Source organism: Suricata suricatta, chromosome 2 (assembly GCF_006229205.1).
Source record: "Suricata suricatta isolate VVHF042 chromosome 2, meerkat_22Aug2017_6uvM2_HiC, whole genome shotgun sequence".
NCBI lineage: Eukaryota > Metazoa > Chordata > Mammalia > Carnivora > Herpestidae > Suricata > Suricata suricatta.
The window spans coordinates 85,576,531-85,595,424 of record NC_043701.1 but is presented as its reverse complement, the minus strand read 5'-3'; the positions used below and the strand labels follow the sequence as shown (position 1 = coordinate 85,595,424).

The 18,894-nt window shown below is 34.2% G+C and overlaps 1 protein-coding gene across 1 annotated transcript in view; it reads left to right on the top strand.

Annotated features, from left to right (window-relative positions):
* Positions 1-18,894, top strand: part of LOC115275250 — a 271,845-nt gene that overhangs the window by 133,775 nt on the left and 119,176 nt on the right. The window contains exon 4 of the mRNA XM_029918941.1: positions 9,616-9,726. Within this exon, the coding sequence (XP_029774801.1) occupies positions 9,616-9,726 (111 nt within the window). The remainder of the gene's footprint in view (positions 1-9,615; positions 9,727-18,894) is intronic.

Sequence of the window (18,894 nt, the reverse complement as noted above, 5' to 3'; positions counted from 1 at the left end):
ACCTTCCACTACTGCCTATGATGTTAGCTGTGCACTTGTCATATATGGCCTTCATTATTCCCTCATTATCCAATTGTTGAGGATTTTTATCATGAGAGGGTGTAGAATTTTTTCAAATGGTTTTTCTGCATTTATTGAAAGGATTTTATGATTTTTATCTTTCATTTTATTAGCTTGGTTTATCATATTTATTGATTTGAATATGTTGAATAATCCTTGTACTCATACAAGGATGCAATAACTGAAAACCCAAATAACCTAAGTAAAAATGGGCAAAGGACCTGAGTAAAAATGGGCGAAAGACACTTTTTTCCCAAAAAAAAGATATACACATTATCAAGAAGTACATGAAAAGATTCTCAACATTTCTAAACAACAGGGAAATTCATGTAAAACCACAATAAGATATCACTTCACATCTGTTACAGTGGCTATTATCGAAAAGACCAGAGATAACCAGTGTTGGCATGATTTTAAAGAAAGGGAATCCTTGTGCACTGTTGATAGAAATACAAATTGGTACAGTTACTATGGAAAACAGCATAGAGATTCCTCAAAAAATTAAAAACAGAGCTATCATATGATACACCATTTCTACTTTTGGATATATATACGCATATACATACATACATATATACATTCATATATATATATATATATATATATATATATGAAAGAACCAAAATTGCTGTCTCAAAGAGATATCTGCACTCTCATATTCATAGCATCATATTCACAACAGTTAAGACATGGAAATGACATAAGTGTCCATTGATAGATGAATGGATGAAGAAAATATGGTAGATGCAGACAATAAAATATTCAGCTATAAGAAACATAAATTCTTCAATTTCTAACAACATGGGTGGCTTAGAGGCCATTATGCCAAGTGAAATAAATCAGACACAGGAAGGCAAATACCATATGATCTCATTTATATGTGCTATCAAAAAGACCTGCACTCATAGAAGCAGAGTGTAATGATGATTGCCAGAGGCTATTCGATAAAGGAAATAGAGATATATTGGTTAAAAGGTATAAGTGTCCAATTATAAGATGAGTAATTTTTGAATATTTAATCTACAGTATGCTAACTACAGATAACAATACTATATTATATACTTGAAAGTTGCTAAGAAATGAGATTTTAAATGTTTTTAATACAAAAATTGTAATTGTGTAAAGTGATGGAGGTGTCAACAAACCTTATTTTTGTAATCATTTCATAATGATTCACATGACACATATTAAATAATCACATTGTTCACCTTAAACTTCCACAAAGTCATATGTCAATTATATCTTAATATAGCTGGGGAAAGAAGAAATTATACCAGCTCTGTACCATCTCCTTTAGAAAATCCAAAGAGAAAGAATACTTCCTAAGTCATTCTATGACTGCAGCATTACCCTAATAGCAAAATCAAAGACATTACAAAAATGACCAAATTATAGACCAAAACCTCTCATGATCATAGATGCAAAAATGCTCAATAAAATATTAGTATATAAAATCCATAATGTATAAAAATATTTTTTAATGTTTATTTATTTTTGAGAGACATAGAGAGACAGACCATGAGCAGGGAAGGGGCAAAGAGAGAAGGAAACCCAGAATCCAAAGCAGACTCTAGGCTTTGAGCTGTCATTACAGAGCCTGATGAGGGGCTCAAACACACGAACCCATGACCCGAGCGGAAATCAGACGCTTACCCAGTTGAGGCACCCAAGTGCCCCGAAAACAATAATACATGATGAGTAAGTGAGATTTTTATTTCAGGGGTGAAAAGTTTGTTCAACATTAATATATCTATCAGTATAATCTACCAAATAAATAGGCTAAATAAAAAAAATCATATAATTATATCAGTTGATGCAGACAAACAATTTGCAAAATTTAGAACAAGGCCATAATAAAATTATCATAAATTAAAAATAGAGAGTAATTTCCTTAATTTTATAAACAATCGATATATATCCTATACTTAATACTGAATAGGAAGAGATAGGACACTTTCCCTCTAAGATCAGGAATAATGCAAGGATATATTTTCTCACAAATTCTTGTCAATATTTTATTGGAAGTAGAAATATAGTTTGAAAATAATAATAAACTTAATTAATAAATCTCTTTATATATGTATATATATGGCATGTTTTTCTACCTAGAATATTCCCAATAATCTAAAAGTAAACTCCTGTAACTAATAGCAATTTTAGCAAAGTCACAGTTACCAGGGTAATATACAGAAGCCAGGTGTGTTCCTATATACCAGCAAAGAGCAATTGGAATTTGAAATTAAATTTATATATATTATATATATATAATCACACCAAAAAACTTATGTGTAAGTCTAACAACATATGCACAAAATCTATTATCTATCTACTGAAAACTACAAAACACTGATAAATCAGAGAATATCTAAACAAATGTAAAGATAAAGCATGGATTTGAATTCAATATTGATGTTAGTTTATCCCAACTTGGTCTGTATATTCAGAGCATCCCTGAGCGCCTGGGTGGCTCAGTTGGTTGAGAGTCCCACCGTTGGTGTCGGCTCTGGTCAGATCCCAGGGTTATGGGATTGAGCTTCACATTGGGCTCCATGCTGAGTATGGAGTCTGCTTAAGATTTTCTCTCTGTCTTCTTCAGGCCCTCTCCCCCATTTTCACTCTCTCTCCAAAACAATGAAAAATAAAAAAGGATTCACAATCAAATCTCCAGCAAGATATTTTATAGATAAAAACAAACTGATTCTAAAGTTTATATGGAAATATGAAAGACCTAGAATAACCAACACGACACTAAAGAACAACAGAGTTGGAAGACTCACATTAATCTATTTCAGGACATATTATAAAACTACTGTAATCAAGACAATGTCATATTAACAAATAAATGGACATAAGGATCTTTTTATGGATTTAGAATTGAGACCTCATAGATTGAAACATATAGTCAATGGATTTTTAACAAGAAACAAAGGAACTTCAATGGAGAAGGTATAGTATTTTCACCAAATTGTGCTAGAATCATTAGATGGCAATACCAAAATTCAGAAAGAAGAAACAACACACAACAAAAAGAAGCTAAACACATACTTTACTCCTTTCACAAAAAATAACTCAAATGTGTTATAGATCTAATTGCAAAATATAAAACCATAAAACTTCTAGAAGATAACAGAAGAAATCTGAATAATCTTAGTTTTGATGAGTTTTTACATACAAAGCCAAAAACACTGTACTGTCAATGAAACAAACAATTGATAAGTTGGACTTTATTAAAATGCAAAACTTCTGCAGTTTCACTGTAAAAAGAATCCAAATTAGCCCAAAAACTCAGAAACGTTTTTCTCATAAAAGACTTGTATTGAAATTATACATAGACTCCTTCAAAACTTAACAGTAAGAAAACAACCTAATTTCAAAATGAATAAAAAAATCTAAACAGAAAAAAATATATACAGACTGAAAATAAGAAAATGAAAAGATGCTTAACATCATTTGTCATTAGCAGATGCAAGTTAAAACAAAGAAATACCATTACACACTTATTAGAATGACTAAAATCCAAAAAAACCTCAAAATACCAATTACTGGTAAGAATCTGGGACAACAGGAATTCTCATCCATCCCGAGGGTGCAACCACTTTGGAAGACTTTTTGGAAATTTCTTACCAATCTGATTGTAGTCTAAACATGTGATTCAGCAGTCATGTCCCTAGATATTTACTTAACTGATTCGAAAACTTACGTCCATACAAAATCTACATGCAAATATTTATAGAAGTTTTACTCATGACTGCCAAAATTTAATTTAGTATCAACCAATATGTCTTTCAATAGGTAAATGAATAAACTATAGTATATTCACAAAATAAAATGTTCCTCAGAAATAAAAAGGAATGATCTATCAACCCACAAAAAAATATGGATACATTTTCATGCATATGGTTAAGTGAAAAAAAAGTCTGAAAAGGCTGCAGACTGTATGATTCCAGTGATACAATATTCTGGACAAAAAAAAAAAACCACCAAAAACCATAGAGATGATAAACACATCAGTGATTGCCAGGAATTTAGGGATTGGAATGCATGGGAGATTTTAATAAGAAAAAGCACTGCAGATTTTTAGAGTGATGAAACTATTTGTATTATGTTATAATGGTCAATATATGACACTTTGCCTAGAACCTTAAAACCCCCAATGTGAAAATAATGTATGCAAATTATTACAAAATTATTTAGAAGATTAGAGAATCCAAAATTAGGATTCTCAGTGTTATAAAAGAGCCCAGCTATATTAAAATGAAGGTGGAATAGGGAAAACACAGCTGACTTTGCAAAAGAGTATAGTTTGTAAGTCTAAAGGCAAAATAAACTATACACAAGGACTGTATCCTACTTGACAAAGTTGTTTCCCAAAGGTATAATCATTGATGATTCTAAAAACATTATTTGTATATACTAGAACTGAACAAAGAAGGAAATGAAAAGCAGATGATAGGAGCCAGATTTCTTAGTGTTGGAGTGAGCTGTAAGAGTAGGCAAAGGGAGGAAACAAATTGTCCATGTGGTCATGGATTAGTGTGAAAGATTGCAGTATGAATGCATATGCAGCTTACTATAGATGTAGATGGTTACATTTAGAAATATTTATAGATATGTATGTATATACATCTTAATATACACAAGTATAGTTCCTTGCTCTGTCAACTGAGAAGCATGGAAGGTAGGACACTCAGTAGCAACAAGTATACCTTGAGCCCAGATCTTGGTTCTAATACCATTCTCCAAAACACACAAGCAGGTCTCCTTGGAGAAATGGATGAATCTAGTACTAGGGCAGGAAATATATAAAATTAGCACAAAACATTGAGTTGTAAGAAAAGTAAGAAAGGTATGGTGTCAGAAAAGTAGGGAAGTACAGTAAGAAAGGTATGGCGTCAAAAAAGTAGGGAAGTACACACACACACACACACACACACACACACACACACACACACACACACACCCCCCAGATGAGCGTATGTCCAAGGGACACAGAAGTCAATTGAAAGAGTTCCCAATCGTTCAAGATGGGAAACTGTGAGCAGTAAAATAAAGTACTATTTGATTATAGCCCAAAGAATAAAATGATTGTCTTTTGCTCATATTATATAAATAAGTGATCGGATACATTAATAGGTAAAATAGATAAATCACCTATACAGAATTATTCCAATTAACTTACATAGATACTATACCCTCAAGAATGTGGGGAATAACTTCCAATTCCATAATGCAGCCTGTATGAAGTGTTTTCCTTCTAAAGAATACACTTTAGAAATGGGGAAATAGTAAATGGGAAAATAGTAAATTCCCAGTAGAGAAGCCTGACAAACCGTACCTCATCCAAGTAATCAAGATCAATATCAATGGTGATTAGTCAGATTGTTAGCCATTACCCCAGATACGATATGATGAGAATGGCATTTTACTTCTGTGACCTTCCTCTCCTAAACCCGTATTTCCATTCTAACCATGAGAAAAACAAGACAAAGGCCAAATGAGGGCCATTTGCAAAATGATATTTAGAACTATTTTTGTACAGTACCTCTGAAGGGTACTGAAAAGGTCATCAACAACAAGGAGAGTCTGAAAACTGTCACACTACGTGGCCTAAGACATAATGACTAAATGTAACAGGTTATGCTTGATGGGATTGTGCAACAACACATGACATTAGGTGGAAATTAAGAAAATATGAATTAAGTATGGACTACATGTAATAAGTCGTATCACTATTCTTTAATTACGATAACAATATCACATTAATGTAAGATGTTAATAAATGGAAACTAAATGTGGGAAACATTCTTTCTGTACTATCCATAAATCTAAAACTGTTCTAAAGTCAAAATCTTATTTTCAGAAAATCAGATGAAAAGGGAATCAATTAAGCCATAGGATGGCAGTGTGAGCTAGTAGTTTGGAGATGGCCATGTAAGGCAGCAGTTTATGTCCCTCTGCCTGATTCTGTGTTGGGTGAGGTGGTTTTCCCCTACTGACCTTTAGCGAAAGGTCTGTAATTATAAAATGCCAATGATGGTAGAAATTTCTGAAGGATTTCTGAAAAACTGAATATCTGGGTTGTGAAAACATAGCAGTTTAAAAAAAATGGTGCCAGTGGGGATGCTTACTTAGGTCTGAGTCCGAGAATTTCAAGTACCTAAGAATTCTTTCCAAGATGCCTTGAGATCATTTCATCTTATAGTGTTTCATAAAGGGAGTGCTATTCGCATTTTTGGCGAGATATTGCTTTGTTGGCGGAAAATGGCCTTCTCCTTGATTAATTTTAAATATCTAATCTTGTCTTGGTAAAAGGTAGTAGCAACTTCATTCCTCTTCCAAAAGTTTTGACAATCTAAATATATCTATTTTTTTAAAGCCCAAGCGAATGGTATCACATATCTGCCCATATTGAAACTCTTTGAAGAGTCATAATTTTACTTAATTGAAGGATTAGGAAAGATAATATGTCCTCTGAAAGTACCACAAGGATGGTAAGGAAGCTATAATTGGGAGTTAATGTACTTTAGTATCTTGGACAGAGAAACCTCCTACACTCCTATGAGTGGCCTCATTTTATATATATGTGTGTGTGTATATATATATATATATATATATATATATATATATATATGTCTTTTGCTTTGGTCATTTAAAGCAAGATATCAAATATGACTCCACAAACTTCAACATAAATTTTTATAATAAACAGCCATTTATAAATAATGTTGTTAGTACCCATAATAATATTAACATTTTCTTAATATTTCCTAATGTTCAGTCCATAATGAAATTTCCCTGATTGCATCAAAGTTTCCTTTAAAAATTAGAAGGAATGATTCAAGGTTTTGTGTTTTTAGTTTTAGTCTTTTTTAAACTTTTATTTTTTAGAGTAGTTTTAGGTTCACAACAAAATTGAGGAGATAGAGTTTTCTCATAAGTCCTTTGCTTCCACATATACATACCCCCCCCATTATCAACATCTCCCATAAGAGTTGTACATTTATTACAATTACAATTACAATTACAACCTATACTGACACATCATAATCAATCATAATCCGTAGCTTAGATTAGGGTTCACTCTTGGTATTGCACATTTTATTGGTTTGGACAAATTTTAATATGACATGTATCTACTATGATAATATACAGAGCATATTTGCTCCCCTTAAAATCCTGTGTTCCACCTATTTCTCCCTCCCCTCACTACAATCCCTGGAAATCACTGATCTTTTTACTGTCTCCATGGTTTTGCCTTTTCCAGATGTCATATAGTCAAAATTGCACAGATTGGTAATACGGTCTCCTTTACAAATTCACTTCTTTCATTCACTAATAGGTAGATAATGTTCCTCTATGTCTTTTCATGGCTTGATAGTTAATTTCTCTATTTAGTGCTGAATAATATTCCATTGTCTGGATGTTTATCCATTGTTTATCTGTTTATCTACTGAAGGGATCTTGGTTGCTTTCAGGTTTTGGCAATTACACATAGAATGGCTATAAACGTGTGCAGGTTTCTCTGTGAACATGTTTACAGTTCCTTTGGTAGATCCCAAGGAGTGCTGTTGTCAGGTCACATGGTGAGTATATATAGCTTTGTAACAGATGCCACAGTGTCTCCTAAAGTGGCTGTACCATTTTGCATTCATGTCAGCAGGGTGTGAGAGTCCTTTTTGCTTCGTATTTTTGTAAGTATTTGACATTTCACTGTTTTGGATTTTGGCTATTCTAATACTTGTGAAGCAGTATCTCAATGTTGTTTTAATTTGTAGTTCCTGATAACATAGGATGTGGAGCATCTTATTCTTTGCTTATTTGCCTTCTCTGTGTCTTCTTTGCTAAGGCTCATCTTTTAAACAAATTTCCTATCTTCTTATTGTTGAAATTTAAGTGTTCTTTTTATATTATGGATGACAGTCTTTCTTAGATGTGTGTTTTGAAAATATTCTCTTCTAGTCTGTGACTTACCTTCCTTTTCTCCTGACATTGTCCCTTGTAGAACAGACTTTTAAAAATTTCAATGAAGTCCAGCTTATCCGTTATTTCTTTCATAGTGTTGTGTCCAAAAAATCATTGTCATATCCAAGGCCATCTAGAATTTCTGTGCTACCTTCTGGGAGTTTGAAAGTTTTGTATTTTACATGTATATTTATAACCTATGTCTGGATTCTTTTTTTTTTGTTTTTGCATATTGATGTTTAGTTGATCCAACTCCATTTGTTGAGGACCTTATCTTTGTTCCATTGTATCAACTTTGCTCCTTTATCAAAGATCAGTTGGCTATATTTATACAGCTCTATTTTTGGGCTCTTTGTTCTAGTCCATTGATTTGTCTATTCTTTTACTAATATCACACTGCCTCGATTATTATTGCTTGATAGTAAGACTTAAAGTCAGTATCAGTCCTCAAACTTGATATTTTTTTAAGATTTTATTTTAATTTTTATTTATTTATTTTTGAGAGGGATGGGTAGGACAAGAAAGTAAGGGAGACAAGATCCAAAGTGGGCTCCACACTGACAACAGAGAGCCCCATGCCGGGTTCAGTGTTCTTCTCCTACAATATTGCTTTGGTCATTCTGAGTCTTTTGCTTTTCCATATAAACCTTAGGATCAGTTTATTGATATCCACAAAATAATTTGTTGGGATTTTGATTTGTATTGCACTGATTCTATAGATCAAGTGGGAAAGAACTGACATTTTTACAATACGGAAATTTCCTATCCATAAGTACAGAATATCTCTCCGTTTTTCCAGTTCTTTAATTTTATTCATCAGAGTTATATAGTTTTTCTAATATAGGACTTGTACATATTTTGTTTTATTTATGTCTAAGTAACTTTCTTGGGTGCTAATGTACGTGACATTGTTTAATTTTAAATTCTACTTGCTCATTGCTGGTGTATAAGAAAGCGATTTACTTTCATATATTAACCTTGTGTTGTGCAGCCTTGCTGTAATTGTTTTATTACTTCCAGGAGTTTTTTAAATCAGTTCTTTATGATTTTCTACATAGACACTTTTATTTCTTCCTGCCCTATATGTATACATTTTATATCCTGTCTAGTCTTAGGCATTTGCTAGAGCTTCTGGAATGATCCTGAAAAGCAGTGGAAAGAAATGACTTTCTTACCTTTTTTCTGACCTCAGTGGGAAAGCTTTGGATTTTCACTACTAAGTTTGATATTGGGTGTATGTTTTATGTAGATATTCTTTATCAAGTTGAGGAAGTTCCTCTGTATTAGAAGTTTATTGAGAGTTCTTATCATTCATAGATGTTGGATTTTGTCAAATACTTTTTATGCATCTATTGATATAATTTTGTGATTTGTCTTTTTAGTCTATCGATGTAATGGATTACATTAATTGATCTTTGAATGTTAATCCAGATTTGTATACCTGGGGTAAATCCCACATTGTATAATTATTTTTGTATATTGTTGGATTTAATTTGCTAATACTTTGTTGAGGATTTTTCCTTTTATGGTCTAAATTTTTCTAGGTTTATACCATAAACATATATTAAGGAGAGTTCTTTTTTCCTTTTACAGCATCTCTCCCCCACTACTTCTCTGCAAGGGGTGGAATGCTTATCCAAGTGCTTGGAATCCCAAGATCATGGATTGGTCAACTACTAAGAACCTGGAGTGGTCTACGAAACTGTAAGATTATAATTTTGTGTTGTTGTATGCCATTATATTTTGATAATTTATTACAGCAGAAGGAAAAAACTGATAAGGCATCACATTGGTGAATGTTTAGCTTGTTTCCCATTTTTCTGCTATTTTATACATTATTGGGGACAGTGTTTTTACAAAGCAAGGTAAGTTTTTGTCCTGAGTTTTGCATTATTTTACTGAGATGTAATTTAGAAGTATAATAACTGAGTTAAAGTGTATTGTCCCATAAACAGTAATAGAGGACAGTTTCATTATATTCCAACCAACACTCAGTATTATATAGTATGCTTCCAAATTTTTGTCAGTTTCATAGATGAAGATTTTCTATTTCTTTAATTTGCATTTATTTCTTTAAAATAATACAGTTTTCATATGTTGATTATTAATTAGTGCCTATTCCTTTACGAACAATCTATTCATGTTTTGTTTTTCTCTTCTCTCCTTTTTTTAAGTGGGCATCTCTTACTTTTAATTAAAATTTGCTTCTTAAAAAAAGAGAAAAAATTTTGATTTTAAAATATTTTTACTGTTTGAATTATGCACATATATTTTTAAATGTTTAGTTATTTTGAGAGAGAGAGAGAGAGAGAGAATGCGCATGTGAGTGGGGAGGGACAGAGAGAGAAGGAGAGAGAACATCCCAAGCAGGCTCCAAACTGTCAGCGCAGAGCCTAACTCTGAGCTCAATCCCAAGAACTGTGAGGCCGAAATCAAGAATTGGATGCTTAACCATCTGAGCCACCCAGGGGCCCCTGAAATTATATTTTCAAGTAAATAAAGTACACATATATGCCAACATGTATGTATTTTTTAACCACGCTAATAATAATATTTATTTCCCAAATTTTCAAGAATGTATTTGCTTAATTTACTTCATTTGTGTCTGACCTTAAAATAACATTTACTTTGTGAACATAGAATTTTGGTAAAAGTGCTTCCAAACTTCCATAGTATTATTTTCTCAGTATATCTTGTATGAGTGTTTTAATCTTGATTCCTCTCGAAAGCAAAGCCTGAGGTGAGAATCGATATGCAGATAGCTGATTTGGGGAAGTGGTCTTTGTGAGCTGAAGAATTAAAGAGGGTGAATAAGGACAGATGGAAGCTAAGGGAAGGTGTATTGCCAAGTTGGTCAAGTGGTGCCTTATGCCCACAGGACCTTCTGGGGAGTGATCAGATTGTACATAAAGTGTCTCCAAAGAAATAAAAGTTAGAGCGTTTTCCACTGGCGCTCTCCACTCACCGAACACTGGCCCTGACGCCCCCACCATGCACAAACACTTCCAGATGCTCCCAGTGCCGGGCCTACTGCCACAGACACCCCATGCCACAGTCTCACAGCAGTGACAAACATAGCATGCCATTAAGGCGGGAGACCTAATTTCAAGTGGGAAAGAGAAGCCACACACGTCCATGTTATTCTACAGGTAAGCCAATCAGCTCCATTTGTCTCCCTAGGCCAGTCTGAATTAAAGTTCTTAGTCTGGCAAGTAAACAAAATGATAAAAAGAGATACATCAAAAACTTGCTTTGATTTGGGTAGATGATTTAAATTTTCTGTGGCTTAAGATTTTCATCCATGAAAGCTAAATTATAGGGTTGTTTTGAAGATGAAATGAGCTAATAACATTATTATTAATAATATTGATTATTATATTATGTATACTTTTGAAAACCAAATGATAATGATTCCTATTTATGTAATTTTAAAAATTAAAGTATAAACTTACAATATTTTCAGTAGAAGCAATAATCCACTTTCTTTAGTTATGTTTTATTATATTATTTAAATTATCTGTGATGAATACCCTTAATATGGATAGTAAAGTAACTTCTCAAGTAATAGTTGTTCAATAAATACTTACTGAAATTCTGTGTAACTAAGAATCTTGGTGATTAGTGATAGGAAGCATAGTCTTTTGAGATTCTTAAAGGGGGGGTTGTTCACTTTTAAGTAAACATGGCACATACAATCTATATGAATGTTTTATTAAAGAGTTGCATGGATTGAAGTAGAAGATGATGCAAACACATTGAATTGGTGCTTTTTTGGTCATATATTAGTGTTTTTACACTAATATATACTTTTACTTTGGAAGACAAAAAATGCAAATCAAAAGAAAATATTCTATAGAGGAGGTTCAGGAAGCCTACTTTTTCATCTCTATTTCTAAATATTATTTAAGGCTCAAACTAATCTTAGGCTTTACAAATTCTCTATAATAGAGAGCTCGGGATGTGATTCCACATTTAACAGGATCACCTAGAAATACAAATCCTGACATCCAAGATAAATGAACAACAAATAGAAAAGGCTACAGAAAGAGTCAGATCCGTTTGATGTGTAGACAGTTTAAAGAATGTTAAGCTTTCTGTTTTTTATTCCTTTTGAAATTATTGCAGACAAATCAACTTATGAAAACATTTCTTAATGTTTTAAATAAGGAAAACAAACTCTATTATATATTATTTACTTGGTAATTGTAAAACACTCTAACATGACCATTTGTTGTAGAAAGTAACAAAATACCTTAACTCATTTTTGAAACTTTCCTTGGAAAGAAATAATCAAAATGGATATAACACACAGCATTTAAAAAGTACAATGAGGTAAAATGCTTAGTAAACAAATGGCAATATTGAGGACATTTTGAGAAAATATTAAGTTCATTTGATATTTTTCCTCTAAATTTTCCCAACTAACACATTCCATCCCCTGACCCCACCATCACATAGATACACACAGTATCTCTAAGAGGAAATTAAAAGGTAATGACATTTTTTTACTTTGCAGTTCAAGTAAATACTGTGGAGAAAAGTTAATTGGTTTGTACAATACAAAAGAGCACGTTATTGATGAATGCATAATCTCTATCAACTCCTACATTTGATTTCTTTGTAATGCCTGATACTGACAGTCCAGAAAGAGCAATGTGTATATGATTAGGCGATTGTTTTACATGTCCTCTCTGGAGGAGAAGTAGCAAATAAAATTAGCAAAATAAACCTTTGTTAAGTAAATTTATAAGCTACTGGAAGAAATACAAGCTACAAAAAATTCCATATTAAGAATGTAATGTGATAAATATTACTAGAGCAAATTTCTTACATGAACATTGAGAAATATGACAAATCCACCCTGGGACAGTTTGGGAAATCCTCTTTGAAAATATGCAGTTTTAATTTAATTTCCAAATGCTGTAAGTGAGGTGTTTTCAAGTTCTCTTACCTATGTGTTAAAATTGTAAGTTAAGTCCAATTCTATTTAATACAAAGCTCATACTCTTTACAGTTCAATCAGAAGAAATGAGAAAGAAGATCAACTTGGAAATAAAGAATCTCTCTCTTTCTGTGTCCTCTCTCTGTCTCTGTCTCTGTCTCCACCTCCCTCCCCTTGTCTTAAGGATGACGCACGGTAAAGATTGCTGGTGTCAGATGCAGAAGAATGTGAGTCAAATATCTTAGCATTAGATGCTAGCTAAGAGGCTACTGTGATCTCAGAGTCAAGTTACAAGATTAAACAAGACTGAAAAAGTGACTGTTTAGATAAAGGGAATAAAGAAGGAATTAAAAATGTTTTGATTCTAGCTTTGGAGATGTAAAATCAATCACATCATTAACAAGAGTGAAGAGTTGTGATTTCAGCAAGGTTAGAGCCAACAGAAGCCCAAGGGCAGCTTGAAGATAAGTGGGCTTAATCCTGCGTCCCCATCTCACTGCGCCTAACACAAGGTTCCTTGAATATCCATCCCCCCACCTCCACTTCCTATGTGCATACCACACTAGTATACATAATAACAATATATGCTTGTCAGGGCAGTTTATTTCAAAAATAAATTCCTGTATCCTCAATTTAAACATGTTGCTGACTCCAATTCCATATCCTTCTTATAAAGAAATTTGGAAGACAGTACTTTGGGAGAAGAAAATATTAAGTTAATTTTTGGTATGTTAAATATACATTATATGTAGTCCATGTAGCTCCATGATGTATGAAGTTTTACATACTGTGCAGGGCCTGTGAGAATTAGGCCTGGTAATGTTGCACTGATAGAGTTCCTTGAGTCGAGAGGGTAGATGTAAAGTTAAACCAGGAGTCCAGCTGTGAGTATGGGAGTGCTGACAGCCCACTTTAGAATACATTTTGAGAGAGAAGATAAGAAAGAGAAAAAGAAAACTGACCCCCCAAAAGGGGGGGCCTTTTAGAATGCGATAACTAAGTATCAAACTGGTTTTGACTGGGTTCATTAGAGTCAAGTTGTTTCAGCCGACAAACTGAAATGTGAAGGCTCCTCAATGACGATTGAGATGAAGTGGACAGAGAAAAAGCACACACTGGCTTCAATATTCCGAGAAAATAAAACCCTGAGACTGTGTGAGGGAGATGCCACACTTGATAACTGTGTCCTTGCTGGTGTTGTGCACACTAATGATTCACTCTCTTCTGTCTTCTCAAAACTACTCTGATGTGTAGTTGTTTTTCTACTGGACTGAAGACCAGGTTACTCTCTAAAAAGCTTTGCTTCTAGAAAATGCCATTTCTAAGGGCAGTTCTTTGGGAATGCATGGTTTCTGATGTTGTATAATACATTTCAAAGCAAGTTCCCCTGGTTTTCATCTTCCCCCATTTACCTAATAATTTTATAATTATTTAAATAGAAGTCACATCTTTAAAGTCCTTTTACTGTGTTTATCCTTCAAATCCTTAGCATTATGGGTAGTAAAATAAACCTAAGATGGCTGAGAATCTAAAAATAAGCAGAAAAAATGCCATAGATTAGCTCAAAGGTGCCACAAAGCTCATGCACTAAAATCCATGCAGATAACTCAAAGGAGAGCATCTTTCATTCTTTTTTTTTTTTTTTTTTTTTTTTAATGTTTAGTTTTGAGAGAGAGAGACACAGAGCGTGAGCCGGGGAGGGTCAGAGAGGCAGGGAGACACAGAATCAGAATCAGGCTCCAGGCTCTGAGCTGTCAGCATGGAGCCCCACGCAAGGCTCGAATTCACGCGCAGTGAGATCATGACCTGACCTGAAGTCCGCAGCTTAACTGACTGAGCCACCCAGGCGCCCCTCTTTCATTCTCTAGTTAATATTATTTTAGACACGACTTTAAATGATTTCTAGACTTCAGTAATCAGTAATCCAACAATAATCTAAGTAAAATGATAGAATATGAAATATCTGTGAAAGGAAAGGTTTGTATGTTGCAAGGAAATATATAGCCAATGTCATGATAACTTACTTGGTAATGTCTCAGCTCAGAGTACATTAAAACAGAATGGTGGTGGGGGTGGTGATGTTTAAATGAAGTTGCTTTTACAACACCAAAGACTTAATCATCCATTTCCTATATAAAAGGTAGCTACGTTTTTGCATGGACCTCAAGTATATTGTAGTATAGAGGTGGAGTTTAAGGAAAGGTATTAAGCAGGCTGTGTTTTAGCTTATGGACAAGTAATAAATTGTATCATTTATCTTGAATGTATCATAGATAAGCTGCTATATAATGAATGCCACTTCAGATAGCTGTGAAATTAGGTGATTAACTAGTTGGTACCTAACCTTCTAATTTCTGTATAAGTCTAATTACATGAAATAGAAGTTGGGGTTTTGATTTTTTACTTTGCTTTTCTGTTTGGAGTGTCATTGTAACTACTGTATTGTAAAAGATGGAAAATAATTGCATATGTTAAAAAAAGTAAATTGTGGTATATTAAAAAAATTAAAAAAAAAAAAACCAGAACATGAACAGGAGATAGGAATGCCATAGGCACAACGGAGTCACCACCGTGAAGTGAGTGCTGATAATTTGCTGATGATAGAGGTGATAGAAAACCCATTAAAGCCGACTGCAAAACTGAAAAAAAAATTAAAGAATAATATAAAATTATTTGGTATTTTACATAACTGCAAAATCCTGAAGTATAAGTGTATCACAGTACATATCAACTGAAATGTTGATGCTCAGTAGTTGTGCAGAGATTCAATGATCCCAAACATGCACTTTTAAAGAAAGCAGGGCAACATGGATTCAAGAACCAGTTATTCTCAGTTTTACTGTGGTTTCTCTCTACTCCTTACACTGCATCCAAGTACTGGTTTTGTTTATCTTCAACCCACTTTGTTCACTGCCTTCAGATTTTCTCTAATGTCAGTTAATGGCAGTGATGGACATATTTCTGTCAAAATATTTGACTGCTTTAAAGAGGAAACTTAGCTAACTAAAATTAACTGGTTTGGCATACCTCTTCTTCTGGAAAAGTCAACTAAAGGCCATGTTGTGGAGTTGGAAGCAAAGGACATATTAGATGAATTCATTATGAGATATTTTTTCTTTCTAACCTTTGAAAGCTATGTTACAATGAAATTAATTTACTTGATACGGTTCTCAATTTTACCGTGTCTAATTTATACTAACAAAGTAAACTGTAGGTAACAAATTGCCTAAATATATCAAGCAAATTGAAATAAACCTCTATTTAGTAAGGATTTCAGAAAAAAATACTTTTTATAGTTTATTGTCAAGTTGGCTTCCATATAACACCCAGTGCTCATCCCCACACGTGCCCTCCTCCATGCCCATCACCCATTTTCTCTTTTCCCCCACCCCCATCAATTCTCAGTTTGTTCTCAATACTTAAGAGTCTCTCATGGTTTGCCTCCCTCCCTGTCCCCAACTATTTTTTCCTCTTCCCCACCCCCATGGTCCTATGTTAAGTTTATCCTGTTCCACATAGTAGTGAAACCATATGGTATCTGTCCTCTGCCTGACTTATTTCACTTAGCATAACACCCTTGAGGTCCATCCACATTGCTATGAATGGCCAGATTTCATTCTTTCTCATTGCCATGTAGTACTCCATTGTATATATATACCACATCTTCTTGATCCATTCTTCAGTTGATGGACATTTAGGCTCTTTCCATGATTTGGCTATTCTTGAAAGTGCTGCTATGAACCTTGGGGTACATGTTCCCCTATGCACCAGCATGCCTATATAACTTGGGTAAATTCCAAGCAGTGCTATTGCTGGGTCATGGGGGAGTTCTATTGTTAATTTTTTGAGGATTCTCCACTATGTTTTCCAGAGCAGCTGTACCAGTTTACATTCCCTCCACTAGCATAGGAGGCTGTTTCTCCACATCCTTGCCAGTGTCTATAGTCTCCTGATTTGTTCATTTTAGCCACTCAGAGCGACATGAGGTGGTATCTCAGTGCGGTTTTGATTTGTAGTTCCCTGACAATGAGTGATGGTTGAGCATCGTTTCATGTGTCTGTTAGCCATCTGGATGTCCTCTTTGGAGAAGTGTCTGTTCATATGCAGAAGAAAATATTTTTGTTCAAATGACTGGCCTAATTATCCCAGTCGGACACTTCCATTTTCTCAATTTATGCTTCATGCTAACAAAATTGTCAAAATTAAAAAAAAAATTTTATTTCAAAAGGGGGGGCGGACCTCATGTGGGTGAGAGAATGGGAGGGGCAGAGAGATTGGAGAGAGAGAATCCCAAACTGGCTCTACGCTGCCAGTGCAGAGCCCAATGCAGGACTCAAACTCAGAAACCTGAGCCAGATCAAGAGTCAGATGCTTAACAGACTAAGCCACCCAGGCTCCCCAAAATTGTCCAATTTAAAAAAAAAAATTAAACTTCAAGTTTGTGAAAATTTTAGGAAAATAATATTTTTTTATCCAAAATATCAGGTAAACTATCCTAGTACCAACTTTCCTTTTATAGACAGGAAATAAAAATGGATCAGCTCACATTGGTTTCTTATTCAAACTTCACTAGCAAAGAGTCCTACTATCTCTCATTTTTCTCAGTGGCAGGGTTTTCCAGACATAGAATTCTATTTAATACCAGATATTTTTTTTCTTCAGGAACCAGAGATAACTTGGGTGTGGATAGAAAAAACAGGATAAAAACTTGTTTGTTTCTTTTTTGAAACCTCATTAAAATGTCTGAAAACACAAGGTGGGCAATTACTATAAAAACACTATGCCACCAAATCGAACTCTTTGAAGAAGCAGTTGTTTTTGCTGATGTACAGTGATTACCAAAAAACCAAACTTTGAATCATTGAAAACGTAGAATGAGTGGAAGGTCCAACTCAGATTTTGGTCGACAATAGACCTGGTGTCTAGGTTTTTCTGTAACAGAAACGACATTTTAGAGAGAAATCATTTTACCCTATGAAAATTAATTATTTATGGACATTTTTCAACCCAAAACATTGTTATATAGAACCATCCTCTGTATGAAATTTGTAGAGAAAATTGACAAAGAATCTTTTGGATTTAAATTGAAATCCTCCCGACAGAATCTTTGGAATATTGGGTTGTTTCATTCTTCCTGACAAGGCTCTGGAAGACACACTGTAAGGACAAAGTCTGACCTAACAGACTCCATGACAGATGTCCCCTTTTAAACTAGAAGGTCTAAGGGTCAGTCTCTCTGGAACTATTAGGCAGTTACACATTGCCTAGAGCAAGAGACCACTTTGCAATATCCAATCAGGAAAGGCCAGCTACCTCTCCCCACATTCCTAAGGGTGAGACCTGCAGATGGCAACTTTAGATAGGACCCTGCTACCTAATGTTAAAGTTAACCCGATAGTCACCGAATAAGACCCTGAATTCACTCTGTAATTGGTTAATTTCAAAGCTACCCTAAATGTTGTAATTGGGTCCCGCCAAAAGTAACGAACGCTCTGAACAATGTGTATGGTTAAAGGTGCTGCCAATACTGTTGTACCATTATGATTGGGTCACTGTACCTATGTCACAATTTCTTGTAACTCCCCCTTCCTTAACCTCATAAAAACCCTACTCAGCACTTGCTCGGGGCTCTCAGCACGGATCCACTGCGTTGGTGAAGGCTGTGAGACCGAACTTAGGCCCGGCGAGCCTAAGCCGTAATAATAAATGCCCTTTGCTTTTGCATGTGTGACTCAGTCTCCCTGGTGGTTTCTGGTTTTGGGGTGATATTGAAATCTTGGGCATTACAACATATCATTTCTTCTTTTATTATTATTTTTTGTGCTGTTGTGCTTATTAGTCCTCTATGCTTCTATAGTATGTGTCCTTAATCAACGGCTACCATGCTATTATCTTGGCCAGCCAGGTACTTTTGATGATCTCTGATCCTA